Below are 14,723 nucleotides of genomic sequence, written 5' to 3'. Positions count from 1 at the left end.
ATAATGTGTTCCAAGGTGCTTTGGATAAGATTGTGAATTGAATATTCAATGCACTCTCACGAAAAATTTCGGTATCTCGAAGCTTTTTCTCGAAGGTCTTGACGCATTGTCTTTTGATCGAATTGCTCAGAATTTTCCAAAAGAAGAGAAGTTAAAGAAAAACAAGAACAATTATACAAAGTTTGGAGGGAAGATGGTGCTTTTTGTGTCACATTAGATTTTGAATGAAAATCTGGCAATCAGTTTAGGTTTCGTAGACCATTGACAAGAACATGAAGTCAAAGTAAACAGAGAGCTTGCTGACTAGATGATGGTTCTAAACAGCTGTGCTTGTTAAATGTAAGATGAACGGGAGCAACTCTCGCTGGACATCGAAAAATTACACTTACCAGGTAATCCGTTTGGTACATTTTGTCGGCTACCTCGAGAAACCCATTTAAGACAGAGAAATTTCAGCGTGAAGACACTGTTGAAGTGAAGAGTTATAGAATACCTGCCTGACGGATACAAAGGTCCATAGCGAGTAAATAGTCCTGAAGGCTCCGTAATACTTTACTGTGTATTTCTAGGGACTTGGCTTATTGTTACTCTAAGCAAATATGATTAATGAACAACCAAGCAAAGAATTTCTTTATGCAATCCAAAGAATTCAGTTGTCTGAAACTATAAAACGGCATTATTAAATGTACTTTCTTTTGAATTTCTTCAATAAAAATGTACATAAATCGGGTCCCGGTCAAATTTCACATTGATTATTCGGCTAAAGTCACACCACACCAATCAAAGGAAACCACATCGATTTCGTTCACATTAAAATGGCCTTTGCTGAGCTAAGACTCGTTGTGGTAACGAGGCTTGTACGAGGTTGCCTGTGAGTGACCATATTTCAATATAAGAAACAAGAGATGTACAGTATATTCAAAATATTGTAGCACAGCAGAGGCACAAATTGGGAGATTTATGGGATTTCATACCCCTCTAAATGATTAAAATGCCAATGGTAAAAGTTATATGGCATAAGTCACTCCTGTTTTCTGCCAACAGTGGCCAACAGCCTGATTCTCTCTCCTTGACTAGCACTGACTTAGAAAAATCGTCAAGGTAGTGAAGTCATAGGCCTACATGAAGTCAGTCAGCATCCCCAAACAAGATTCTAATTCATGCCCTGGAGCACAGCTTTGGTCTGTTGCAAAGAGATTTGCGTATATATGTTCTTAGGCCCAGGTACAGAGAAACCCTAACGGGAAATTTGAAGTCATCTCCAGGAGAGGCCACTTCAAAGAATCTTGGAGTGCTAAAATCTAGCAAGCAGCTAAACAGAGGGTTGTATCGGCAAAGACATTCTGACACACTATAGCATAAACAACGAAATCGGCAAAATTTACTCCGAAATAGCTGAACAATAGAGTGGCACCTTCGAACTTCAATATCATTTGCCAATCAATTTCTTTCAATTAAGCCAAGTTGCTTACATTTCTGACAATGGTATGAGAATATAAATTACCATTTTGTGACAGCCTCTTGAGGCAATGATTTACTGTTTTCAACGAAACCACTCGCGCAAATATATCCCAAAAAACTATCGCTAGAAGAAGAGATTGGTTTCCTTTCAGCTCTTAAAACTTAGAGGCTCAGCTCCCCGAACAAAAAAGATCAATGTCAAGACTTCCGACCAAGCCTTAAAATCAATCCTGCACAAAGAAGATTCGAAGTTGATGCATCGAAAAATGTCAAAATCCAGAGGTATCAATCCTTAGAGGACCTTTCTGGCAGGGGTGTGCGAAAGATAGGACCTTTAAGGCGGGGAGGGAGGGGCTGTGGCACTCTCTCAGCATGACAAAAAGTGAAGTGATAGCTCAAGTAAGTCATTTATAGAATACGGTTTCTACGGATGTTGATTACAGTTGACATCCGCTATCTCGACTACCTGTTTTCATGAACATTTGTTATCTCGAACGATTGTCTGTTTCCCCTCATTTTGTACCCTGGGTTCCAGAGCGTCAAGTGTAGATAGGGGGTTGCGGGAGAGTGCGGAGGAGGAGAGAAGAAAGGAAGACTAACACCCTATTTCCTCGACACTGACGCTCTGGAACCCAGGGTACTCATTTTTAAGGTTTGGTATTATTTAAATAAGACATTCACTATCTCGACTGTCCTTTACCTCAGGAAATCGCTGTCGCGACTCCTTTTGATGATTCTTAGAGGTAAAATGCTCCTTTTCTTGAACTTAAAACTTGATCAAAATATGTTTTTAAGTTATCGATGTTAATTTGATCTTGTCAATTACACAGAAAGTAGCATGTAAATAATTTCCACGATGCCTTAGAAAGTTCCAAGGTAGAGATGTAGAAAATGCAAGGATAGGCTCAAATTTCCCACGGCATTGCAGATACCGATGATTTCACGAATCTTACAAGGAATTGATAACAACTGTAGCTTTGCATATAGAAGAGGCAATGGTTGCTGTTACATGGGTTGATTAGATTTTTAAAGATGACAACTATAGAAGATAATGATAATGATGATGATATTTTATAAAAAGGCCAACAGCAAGTGATTTTAGAACTGCCTATGTGCATGCAGGAGGTAGTTTTCCAGTAATGCCTGTTTTTAGAGCACGGGTATTTGCTGCGTTACCATTCTATGAACCTTCGCGATATTGTGTAGCTGGCCATTAAATCATATTTGTTGATGCATCATTAGGCCGATTTTTTGCATTAGTTGAATTTAGCGAACATTGATAGGCACAGATCTAGCGCAATCTTAATTTAGCGAATGTCAGCTTCTTTAGTGAGGGGAAAATGACTTTCAGTAGCTTGGATCAGGGGAATTTAAATAATCTACAAGCTAGAGATTTTTGACTGATCATTCGCTTTCTCGAAAAAAGTTCAGTATCCCCACAGAGTTCGAGAAAACGGATGTCAACTGAAGTTCTTGGTGGGATGAAGTCACACTAAAACTAAAATATGAACTTTCATGAAAATTTTAATCGCTCATCACCAGGCCCGTCACTCCGAGGGGCGAATCACTCTAAGAAAATCTCGTACACCTTTCGTGAAAATCCTATTGTTTTATCTGAAAATCCCCAGAAATCCTTTTGTTTTAGGCAAAATCTCGTACGCTATTTGCAAGAGTGAATCGCCCCTCGTGTCACTCTAGGCGGGCGTTGTGAATGTTACACCCCCTTTGAAAGAATTTTCGTTGCAAGGAGTTTTTTGCCATCTAGCGGTGCTTATTCAGCAAGTTCTCAAACTTGTCGGCAAATTAAGGATGGCTCACCCACCTATTTTGTCAGAAAATGGGATCTGGAAACCTGGACGTTATATCTTACAAAATTAATTAAAATTAGCACTGGCCTAGAGGGAGTCAGCCCTCATCCCATGGCTTTCGGGGTCCAGGTTTCAGGGTTCACAGGCAAGTGAGTGCAACATCAGCTGTGTAAAATTTTACCGAAACAGATTGCAGACAAGAACAAATGGAGAATCCCCACTTTAAAGGTATGTTGGAACTTCGCAAACATTTCGGAATTTGGTACCCTAGTAAAAATCATGAACATTGTCAACATGAAACCAGACAAAGCTTGATGAATTGCAGTGCGCATATGTCAGAGTATTTTACCAATCTTGCGAATATTTTCTCGCACAAAGCTTACAATAACCCGCTTTTACAAACAGATTGGACAGATCAAACTTGAAAATCCTTACTAGAACTACTTGACTCTAAATCGGATAGTGTAGATATAGACTTTGCGGCGAAACTTTTGCGACAGAGAGGTATAAAGGATTGCACTATCTGCCAGTGGAATTTGAGAGCTCCTTTAGAAAGACATCATCTCGTATGACAAAATACAGTACCTCCAGAAACCAATGATCATTTTTTGGTGTCGGTTAATATCAGAGCCCATTTTATTAATGTGACTTAAAAGAGAGTATTAACACATTGAAAATTAACTTTGGCTTCAAATAATAGTTTGAAAAGCTTTTATTGCTGAATTGCAAAGGATAAAATGTTAGTTAACCTTTTCTCGTCTGTATTACCTGAAATATCTAGAAATCTTTCTTTACGAATTTCTTCATTTGCACTGAATTCTACTAGTCTCCCGACTCAGTATTTTTACAAAAGCATTTCTCCCTAGCAAGAAGACATAGTAAGGATGTTAAGAAGTTTTTAACATACGTTATCAGAATCTTGTGTTCCATTTTGATTTTTGCGATCCATAGCAGCTTTTCGCTTTTTATCCTCCATCTTATCCACACTATGTCGAAAGAAGCAGTGAGATCGTGGGATCCTTGTTTAAGCTATTTAACTAGCCACGTACCAATCATTCTTTGAGGGTTTCTGCTTTAAAGGAAGTCTTACTGGCGTGCCACCCAAAGATCTTCCAATCAATTGGCTTCAAAGGTTTTAGCTATCTGGCATTCCAGTGCATGTGTTAATGCGGAGGAGACAAGCAATCTGTTTTTTCTTTAAGGGCTTAGAAGTTTCGAAGCACAGCTTTGCGTAATCATCGTTCGAATCGGGGAAGTTTTTTATAATGGAAGCAGGGTATCTTTTATCATAAAGGGTGGGGCAACATCTTTACTAGGCCCCAACTCTGAAAATAAAGCTATAATAAGCAGTCAAAAATCCTTTAAAATGTTCTGCATTGAAAAATTTGTACTTTTCCTCTAAGCAGCGGTATTCAATTATCGTTTTAGCATTTAATTTTTGCAGTGAAAGGCCTGTGAAAGTTTTGATGCTGATAGAGATAGAACTCGCTTTCATTACTTTGGAATATAACCTCGTTATCATATCTTGCTTGTAGTTCTGTTCGATATCAGCACAAAGATTGAACTTCAAAGGGAAGTTAGAAGTTGCCCTACAAATTCTCCTGATATCTGCCATAGGATCCTATTTTACTTTTAATTGAAAGTTAAAGCAGAGAGTCAGATAGCATGAAATTTCAAAGGAAGGAAACCAACTCTGTGACATTACCTTAATTCTTAGAGGGGATATAGAAATTTAAACTCTGTAACATAAGAGTATATAAAAAACAATTGCAAGGTTCAAGGTAACTGAAATCATAGCTGATACGTATCAAAAATGTGTCATCAATATAGAACTGAGTTTTGTTGCAATTATCTTCCATCATTGCGACAGCTGGGTGCAAAGCAAAATATGGCAGTTTTAAAATACGTAGGAAACTGGCATTTTCTTGTAAAATAACAAAGGAAACAGAAAGGAAAAGAAGGACGAAATCGGTTATAAACAAACATCGTGTACGTAGTTTCTGTTAACGGATTTTTCATTTTTTTGTGGCGTCAATTCTGTATAAAGCTAGGAGTGAGTATTATTAAGGACAAAGTTTCAAGCTGCTTGTAAAAGGAAGCTAAAGACTTGTATACCATATTTTCATCTCCACCTTTTAAACTCACTCATTTGGTCACAGAATGGCATAAGTTGCAAATCTCCCAGCATGACTTTAGGTATTAGCCATGCAACCTGGATCTGCTTTGGATTTGTGACACCAACAGATGTCAGACACAGCAGAGAAGGTGTTAGAGACAGTCAATGCACAGGTTTTGCTCGGGAAGAGTGGAATTGAAGCATTTTGTCTTTGTCTTGCCACACGCACAAGCCTGCCATGAAAAGTAGCCTATCTACTTCAAGATGGACATGAAGTCTTTAAGTTCTAGCCAGCTTTTTTCACAATAGGTTTAACAATACATGACATTTGTCCAAAGTAACTGAGGCCTTTTATAAAAAGTTTCAAACACTATAAAACGATGCATGGAACTCTCCCTAAGTTATTTTCATATTTCAAAATATACAGATAGGTGGCTGCACTGTAGTGTGTGAATTATGCCTCTAGTTTTTTTAAAACAGATATTGATCGTACTCGTTTATCGTGAAAAAGAACCCATGTAAAAGAAGAATCAGTTTTTTCCCAGCATGTTCGATTCTATGCTAGTAATGTTTTAACCTTTCACTTAATTTCAAATGGTGTTTGGAAATCTAGCCAGTTTTATCCGCGAACCTTATAACCAACTCTCATATCTCCTGGTTTCACGGTATTGAAAAGCAGCTTTTTATTACTTTCGAACTTCAAATTTTGCAAAATCCCAAATGATAAGGGGGCTAAAATTTCAAGCAAAATCCAAAGTGAAGAGATAAACAAAGAATGGAAAGGCAGATATAAACTGGACCTTTGAAGTAGACCGCCAGTATATATAGCTGTCTTGCCGAGAATGAACTTCGAAATCGGAATGGCTTAAATTCGTAACAGATGTTAAAGCACTTTATTAAAGCTAATACCTCTCAAAAAGCCGGAAAAGCATGCAGCTAAAAATACTGTTGCCTTTATTCAGATCATACTAAAAAATACTTGATTAATCCACGATCACCGACCTAGGACCTTTAAGGCCTAGAACCAGGGACATACGAGACATTCGTCGGAGTTGATGTCTCTCGCTCGCACGATAGAAGCCTTCTTTGACCACAAGAATATCTGTCTAAAGCAAGAATTAACCAAAGCCTCTGCTGACGTATTGTATAGTATGTCTCGCTTTAAGTGCCCCGTTCGCGAAAACGTAAAGAGTCAAAAGTTCCTCGTAATTCTTTCTACACTGCTCTGTTGCTTTTGCTAATCCTCAGAGGCAGAATTAGTTGATAGTAATTGATTCATTCCACATTTGAGTTGGTGTCTTGTCAAACAACTCAAGTCCCGCCATTTGATCAATTGATCAGAAAAGTCACTGATTAAATTAAAGTACGTTCTGATTATTAGGACCTTTAGTCTATACCCATGCCTGTGCTTCCCGTCCCGTCCACCCTTGACACTGAAACTGGGAAAGAGGTTATGAAACATGTGCCCAGCGCGGAGAAGCGGAGGAGCGTCATTTTCTATTTCCGTGTTCGATTTTTTTAGGCTCTGATAACCAGGGTACCAGCGCGGAGAACTTTGAGCGTCCCCTTGTTTAACATAGCGCGGAGAACCTATCTCAACTTCTTGTTCATGTATATAGTTTCAATCCTAAAAAAATTGGTTTAAAAGAAACATTAATCTTTTCAAATGTGTACCTGCCTCGTTTCTGGAAAATATTCTGAGGCTCGCATACTTAAGATATCATTCAGAATAGAAATGTATAAACATATTTGTGACATGTGACTCACAATGCCTCCTTCCTTTTTTGAGACAGGGGATTTAGGTAATGGGTGATTGATTGCGTCATAGTCGAATTCTCCAGAGAACGGCCTAGAACGCCGCTTGCCACTTGCTCTTCTCAAGGGTGATGGGATGTTTTCTTCGTCTGCGCTGGCCGCTGATCCATTAGCATGCCGATGCCCTGCCTGTCCTGTAGCTGAATTTAGGCCAGACAAATTCCTACTTTGCCTCATTCTGATCCTTCTTTGCCGGCGTAAAGATCTTCTGAAACGAGATTATATCAACTTTTATTTCATGACTGGATAGATCTTCGATTCTTATGGGTGGAGTCAAAGCTTAATGCGTCTATTAAGACGATAAACATATTTTCAAGGGTGGAGTCTACCTTTAACCATAGTCCCAACAGCTCAAATTTAGTACTGATTTATTCCATTCTTATTAAGTCCAACAATTTAACAATGTAGCGGATTTGAAATGTCATTGCAATTTTAACGTAGCTGCCCCCATACTGGCTGCATCTCGAACTTTAAAGATGAGGAGATGTAGATTAGAAACGTTCAGTTATCGCAGTTTTCGAAAACACATCTACTAAAAAGTGCAGATCCCCTATCCCCCTCCTGGCCCACCCTTTGCGCTCTTGTGCAATACAGTACATTTCCAGCCTGATCAATTATATTGAGAGGTGTTTTGTGCAGCGATTGTAGGGAGGTCTTCAAAAGGAGCGTCTCTCTTGGATCTCTGTAACTGAAAGCAAAATCCTGAGAGATGCAATCTGATTCAAAAAATCACTGTAAGGTACCAAGGATATTTGAGTTGGAATTGTGAAATGGGAGAAACTGGTTTCCGTGCTCCCTACAATTTCCGAACAAATACTCTATAGCACCTTAGTAGCTTTTGGCCCCTGTATCAAGATAACTCAGTAGCTATTTTCAATTACAGGCTGCTTCTTCGAAGGATTTATCACCGACTTTTTTAATCTCCTTTTCAAACCAGCTGACTGTTTTTGGCTTTTACAAGCATCGTTGTCCTGTTATATTAGGCCCTCATCTTCAAATTACCCGTACTCCTTTATGCTTCTGCTGTTTTACCCTGTGACTAACTAAAGGCGATAAAAGCCAAATGAAATTGAGTTAGTAGATACATATTTCATTATGAGAGGGATACTGAATACGATACTGTTTGCCTTTGGATACTCTAATAAAACCTATTGTTTATGAAATAAATTTTAATTTGATTTTAAAATTAGACGATTAATATTAATTTTTTATTCAGTGGTTTCTTGAATTATCAAAAGTCTAGAGCAAATTATAGGTATAGATTGTGGCTAAAGAGAGTATCTTCAGACATAAAGAAGATTATATCCTCAGGAAGAAAAATGATAAAAACTTCAATTTGTCTTAATCAAAACATCAGCACCACAATAGAACTTCGTTGAATTATTGAAAACCATGGAAGGATAGCAGCTGTTTGAAACTTCATATACACTGCAAGTTTTCGTCATCTAGTCTGCAAGTTTCTCGTTATCTAGTCTGCAAAACTCGCCATCCACACTACAAGTTTTGCCATTGACACTGCAAGTTTTGCCATTTTCTCTGCAGGTCTCTTCATCAATACAATAAATTCCGCCATCCACGCTACAAGTTTCATCATCTAGTCTGCAGGATTCCCCATCTAGTCTGCAAGATTCGCCATCTAGTCTGCAAGATTCGCCATCTACACTACAAGTTTCATCATCTAGTCTGCAGGATTTGCCATCTAGTCTGCCAGATTCACCATCTAGTCTGCAAGATTCGCCATCTACACTACAAGTTTCATCATCTAGTCTGCAGGATTCACCATCTAGTCTGAAGGATTCGCCATCTAGTCTGCAGGATTCAACATCTAGTATGCAAGATTCGCCATCTACACTACAAGTTTCACCATCTAGATTATATGTTTTGTCATCTACACTGCAACTTTTGCCTTTTTCTCTGCAGGTCTCTTCATCAATGCAATACACTACAAATTTCACCATCTAGACTAGAAGTTCCCCAAAGTTTCGCTATTTTCTCTGCCGGTTTTTCAATCGATACAATAAGATTTGCCATCTGATCTACCTGCTTCGCAGTCTAATATGTCATTATGATTGTGATATTCACAGTCTTGTTCCCCAATGTGCCCCGATGTTTATAAGCCATCAAAAGCTCGTTAAAATCATTATGTTACAATAGCTCGGTAAAATACCTTATTATGTTACAATCTATATGATTCAATAATTGTCCATTGCAGTGGGAAAGTTTGGTGCACTCGTTTAAACACTAACACGATTGGTAACCATTTGAGCCTAGACTATACATGTCGAGAGTTTTTATTTTTTATGAAAGGACTCTCATAAAATAAGGACAAATACCTGTTAATGATATACATAAATATATACCCTCGGCCAAATCAAATATTATGTTATTACTAAGTTTGATGTGCGCCACTAATTTTTCTATTGTCATTTTCGACCTATTTGAAAGTAAAATCCGCCAAGTTCGATGAACAATTGGTGTAAGTTTTCTGGATATCAAATGAAAAAAATAAAGAAAGGCTGAATAATTTTCTGGACACACTGCAAGCTTCTTAATTGAGCTAATCTGCTTCCAAAAATGTTGATAGGCCTACCAGGGCTAGTGAACAAAGCCTCTGCGATTCAGAATTGCACTGCTTAAATTTCTGGTTGAATACATTTTAAATCAAGAACAATTTAAAATTCCAAATAAAAGAACAAATTAAGAATAATTCAGCCACAGATTTTCGAAAAAGTTAAGAACAGCCAGCCTGAACTTTAGTTGTTTCGCTGTAATTTAGTTGTTCTTATCGAAAAAGAGTATATGCTACGATGAAGTAACACCCATCAGCCCCAGTTTGTCAAAGATTTTACCTACATTGTCTTTCTCCTCATTATGAACAAAGTGGGAAGAAAACAAGCAAAATTCTACACCCTTTCATGTTACCCGAAAAACCTAAATAGAACAATCGCATTGACGTATCTAGGTGACAGAACCGTCATATTCTACCAATGTCGTACCTTGCATCAAGACGCTTAAAATATCGAAAAGTATTTCTTTAGGATTTGTTACAGCTATTACGTAATCTAGAACAGGTGCAGATGAAGAAAAATGCAGATCAATTTAAAAACTTATAAAAAGATACCAAGAAACAAAATTGGGCCTTATTTGCAAAAAAACAAGAGGACAGAGGTTGAGCACTGCTTAGCATTTTAAATAAGATTATTTTGACTTAGAATTGCTAAGCGGCTATGCATCTGTTATTATTATTGAATTTTCTTGAAATTTATTTTCTCTTTTTTATGGAAATGTTTTTATTGATCATGAACAAGCTATTTTGGTTGTCGATATTAGACAAGTGGAAGGTTAAGTATTGTAACCAGCCCAACACATTTTTTTTCGTTTAAGTCCTGAATTAACTTGCACTTATATTAAATGTGAGTGTGTTTTAATGATTTTTTATTGATCTGTCATTCACATAGACATGACCATGACTGTAGTCCAACTGGAGAGACCTGTTGTAGCATTTTTTCACAAAATAGTACAAAACATATAGAAAATATTTATAATAATCGTTACAAAAGTTAAAAAAAATATGAAATATATTATGAGCCCATTTTGTTGTCGAAAGGTATACTTTTTGGAATGGCAAATTCAAATTATATTGAAAAATTCTCGCAAAACCTTCCTAGGTTTTTAGTTAAACTGTTTAAGAGTCTTCGTTTAACTCGCCATTTCACTTGAATACCCACAATATAGCTTGAATAATCAAAGTTCTAATTGCATAACTAAAAATAATCAATTCTGTACAGAGTATATAGATACTTCTGTGGCTCCAACTCCACATTATTATTTTAAACAAATTAAAGTTCTGCTAAGAATTTTTTCGAATTTCATTAGACTTGTATGATTACAATATCAAATTTATATATTGCTGGAATCAAACAACAGGAACATCTAATGTTTGCAATTTTTAAATACATTTTTGGTACCGCAACATATGTTTCCATTATTTCGCACCATCTTCAAAGTTTATAATTTTGTTATTCTTAAATCTTTGTAAAAATGCAGTCTCTTGAGCAAATAAACCAGCATATTTTCGTAGCAGGTTATTTCGCAAAAAACTAAGGTGTGTCTGCCAAACGACAATAGGCTCTGCCACATTTCCATATAACGAGATCGATTGTTTCTAGTACGATCATCCAAGCATCCAAATCAATCGTTGCTATGTAAGACTCTTGTAGCTAGCTTAGCAATAGATTGCTGTCATATGATGTCTGGCCCATGTTTTACTGCATTAACATCATCTAATGGTGTTATAGGCATTGTTTGATACACATAACACAATTTACTCTTATTATCATACTTCTATTTTCATACTATCAGGCAATCAGTGTCCATAAAAATGCTTGGGAAAAGCCCTTTAGCCTTGACAGCAAAACCAAGGCAGAGTTAGGGCGCAGTTTTTTTTGTGTAAATCGCCTACTTCACGATTCTCGACCATGTGACCAAACAGTCCTTAGAACGCCCTGCTACTGGAGCTTTCTTTTGCAAAATAAAAGAGCTGTCCGCAAAACATCTACTCCAAAACAAACTCCTTATTAAGTTAGTTATTATTGCTAACTGATAGCAATCAATTAGAAAGTACTGAATCTCTGATAAACAACTTTGTTTTGAGGGGTATAGAAGGATGCTATTTGCAATCCAGTAGAGACGATGCAGCTTGAGTTTTGGCAGGCATTGTACCAAGTACCAAATGTAGGTAACTGTAACCCTTAATTTATTTTCTTAAGCTTCTTTTAAGGCAAACGACCATGCGAGTAATTTTCGGATTATGCCTTCTAGACTAATGCATTTAACTTAATGATATCAACACTTACACCACAACAATGGGCAATATATATTTCTCGGTTTGGCTTTAAAAATAGATGGACATCCAGACAGAAATCCCTCAATAACTTATTCTAGCACTGATCCAATTACCCCTGAACCTTGCAATCGAGTAGCCACTAATTTCTAACTGTAAACATTAAATTACAGAAAACCACCAAGAATGGTCTTCGAAGCTTACCCATAGATGCTCGGTCAGTATGAAAACTTTAATGCATCAACTGGCTTTGAGTTGCTTATCAGTTGTTTAAGATTCTTTGTAGATGATTCTAGTTCCTTTCAAACAATTCTTGATATCAAGACACCTATGCTGTTCATGTCATGTTCTCGAATTATGAGAATTCGAAGCAGAGAATTACCTGCTGATGATGTCATATGTTGATTCAGGCAACATCATTGCTAGTAACTGTTGCAGGGCTAATTCTTTATGCTCAAAATATCTCACCTCAATACATATTTTATAATCCATGCCATTGTAAGTAAGTTTTAAAAATACTAAGTTTAGCTCTTGAGAGATTTGTGCTGGATATCAAATTCGGAAATTTTGGTAGCATAATAAAGCAAAATATTTGAAAAAACAATTTTTAAAAAGTTTGAAAATATAGCATAGTCAATGCAGGTTTAATGCTGTTTATTTAGGTGAATATTTTGAGAAATGTTCAATTCTTGTTAAAGTTTTCAATTTTTTAGTAGTAATGAGTTACTTCTCTTTACACCTCTTTACGCCTGAGAAATGTTCCCCTGAATCCGCAAGGTCAAAACCAAGTTTCCCTATGGGTTAAGCATCGGCTAGGCCCATGGCCAAAATGTACTTTGCCATGGAATTTTCCCCCTCCCCCAACATTTTCTCATCGAAAATCTATCTATCTAATCGACAACTCAGAACCAGTTTCCATAGTTTCCATACTGTTTCCATACAACTGCAGTTTGCTACCAAGACTAATCTATCTGTCAGTAACTCATTCCGAACCTTCAAAGAAACTACAGATTTACAGCAAAGATCTTTCTAGGTTATAAATTTCATGATTGCCTTTGAAGCTAGAAGGTAGTAGGGATGGGTGCATTCACGGACACACAAGAACCGTGAAGATGTACCTCAGAGAACCCAAAAAACTCATTGTAAGTTGCTTTGCATAGTTTCGTATATACAACAGATACTTGCTATATATCGGCTTTTGAATGCCTTGCTTATAGATACGGGATTCTGCAACACGTATATTTTTAAACTCCTTCTGAACTAATCACAGCAGCTTTTTGAGCTCTCATGTTGCTTACCAAACAGTCTGAAAATATGTTTCTAGCAACGAACCAAGCATGGGATTTTGCAATTAACATGCAGGGTTTTGTATTTGCATATGATAGCATATAACAGCTTGGCGATTATCAGGTAAAGTTCTTGGAATATATTACTAAGATTATCTAAGCAAGTATCAAGCTGCATATTCTTTGTCGTTGTTGTTTTGTAATGAAGACAGAGTAATGTAAGTCAAGGTGCACTGTATTAGATGCTGAGGCGAGCAATAACTGCACAGTTTGTGCTTTTATATTTCAAGGATACATAGGACCTGCAGTAAATAGACGCTACTTTCTAGAATATTAAATCGCCATGCATACCGAGGGAATTTCAAAATCTATGTGATAGTTAAAGGCAAAATAGGCAAAATCATAGAGGATTGCGTAAAATTGCAAAAGGAATAAGCTTAGTTAGTTGGATATGGACTTACCAAATATTCCTTGCTCGTCTTTCTTTTGTCAATTTACTAGGCTATACTGCTTGTGCTCTAATTAAAAATTCGAGAGTATTTCAAATACGACAATACCTGCAGGTAAATTCTTTGTTTTTAAATAAGCCCGGGGGTCTTCTGGTTCTTACTTGATATGCAGGTAATAAGGAGATCGAGCCTTCACGTTGTGCAGGAGAATCTTCTGAAGATGTCCTTCCTTAGTCAGGGTCTCATTGCCACCGGCTATGAGACATTCCCAGTCGCTGTGACGAAGTGAAAGAAAGAATTCACAAGTTATTGATGATGCATTCAAATTGTTGATTGTTGTCAATTTCGGTGGGTGACGTCTGGAGAATGGAATTGACAATCGTTGGTTACCATGTTGATAATCTCATTTTTGGGTGCTTGGGAATGAAAACTACATGACCAACGCGTTGTACTCATAGAAACAAAATTACTTCAATCGCTCTAAGAAAAGATACAAAATTCTTTAATTTTCTATCACCGTTTCTCTCTTTACAATTGCATTACTGATAAATCTTGAGCATAAAACCATACTAGAGATAGCCAACACTGTCACAGCGAAAGATTTCTCATGGACAAATTTTTTGGCACTATGTTTGACATCAAGGGAGCAGTCAGCAGAAAGGGATGTATCCCAAAAAGCATACAAATATAGCAGTTAATTTGAGAACAGTTTAATTCGATATTTGTTCAATCTTTGCTACCAAGCGTTTTCTTCATTTTGTGATACTTTTAAAAAAGATTTTAGGGGAAAGGTCTGTCTGACTTATTTTAATGACGTTTGATCTTGGTAGAATTCATGATACAAAATTAACTGCGGTAACCCAACATAATGAGAAATCATGCTACCTTTTTGTATTGCAAAAATAAACAAAATTGCAAATATCTTAAGTTTGAAGACTGAAGTAA

The 14,723-nt window shown here is 37.0% G+C and overlaps 1 protein-coding gene across 4 annotated transcripts in view; it reads right to left on the bottom strand.

Annotated features, from left to right (window-relative positions):
* The window catches only part of LOC135692792 (filamin-A), a 45,993-nt gene extending 31,960 nt beyond the window's left edge, over positions 1 to 14,033 (bottom strand). The window contains exons 1-2 of one of the 4 annotated variants that reach the window (XM_065211092.2): positions 13,887 to 14,033; positions 7,153 to 7,408 (exon numbers count right to left, since the gene is read on the bottom strand). In XM_065211092.2, the coding sequence (XP_065067164.1) occupies positions 7,153 to 7,377 (225 nt within the window). In that variant the 5' untranslated portion in view covers positions 7,378 to 7,408; positions 13,887 to 14,033. Of the gene's footprint in view, positions 1 to 389; positions 545 to 4,176; positions 4,324 to 7,152; positions 7,409 to 13,790 lie in introns of those variants that run through there. The other 3 variants (XM_065211091.2, XM_065211094.2, XM_065211095.2) reach the window with 3 other exon arrangements.
* Between the last annotated feature and the right edge of the window lie 690 nt (positions 14,034 to 14,723).

Source organism: Rhopilema esculentum, chromosome 3 (assembly GCF_057945365.1).
Source record: "Rhopilema esculentum isolate cy_ngs chromosome 3, ASM5794536v1, whole genome shotgun sequence".
Lineage (NCBI taxonomy): Eukaryota > Metazoa > Cnidaria > Scyphozoa > Rhizostomeae > Rhizostomatidae > Rhopilema > Rhopilema esculentum.
This window is presented reverse-complemented; position numbering and strand designations above follow the sequence as displayed.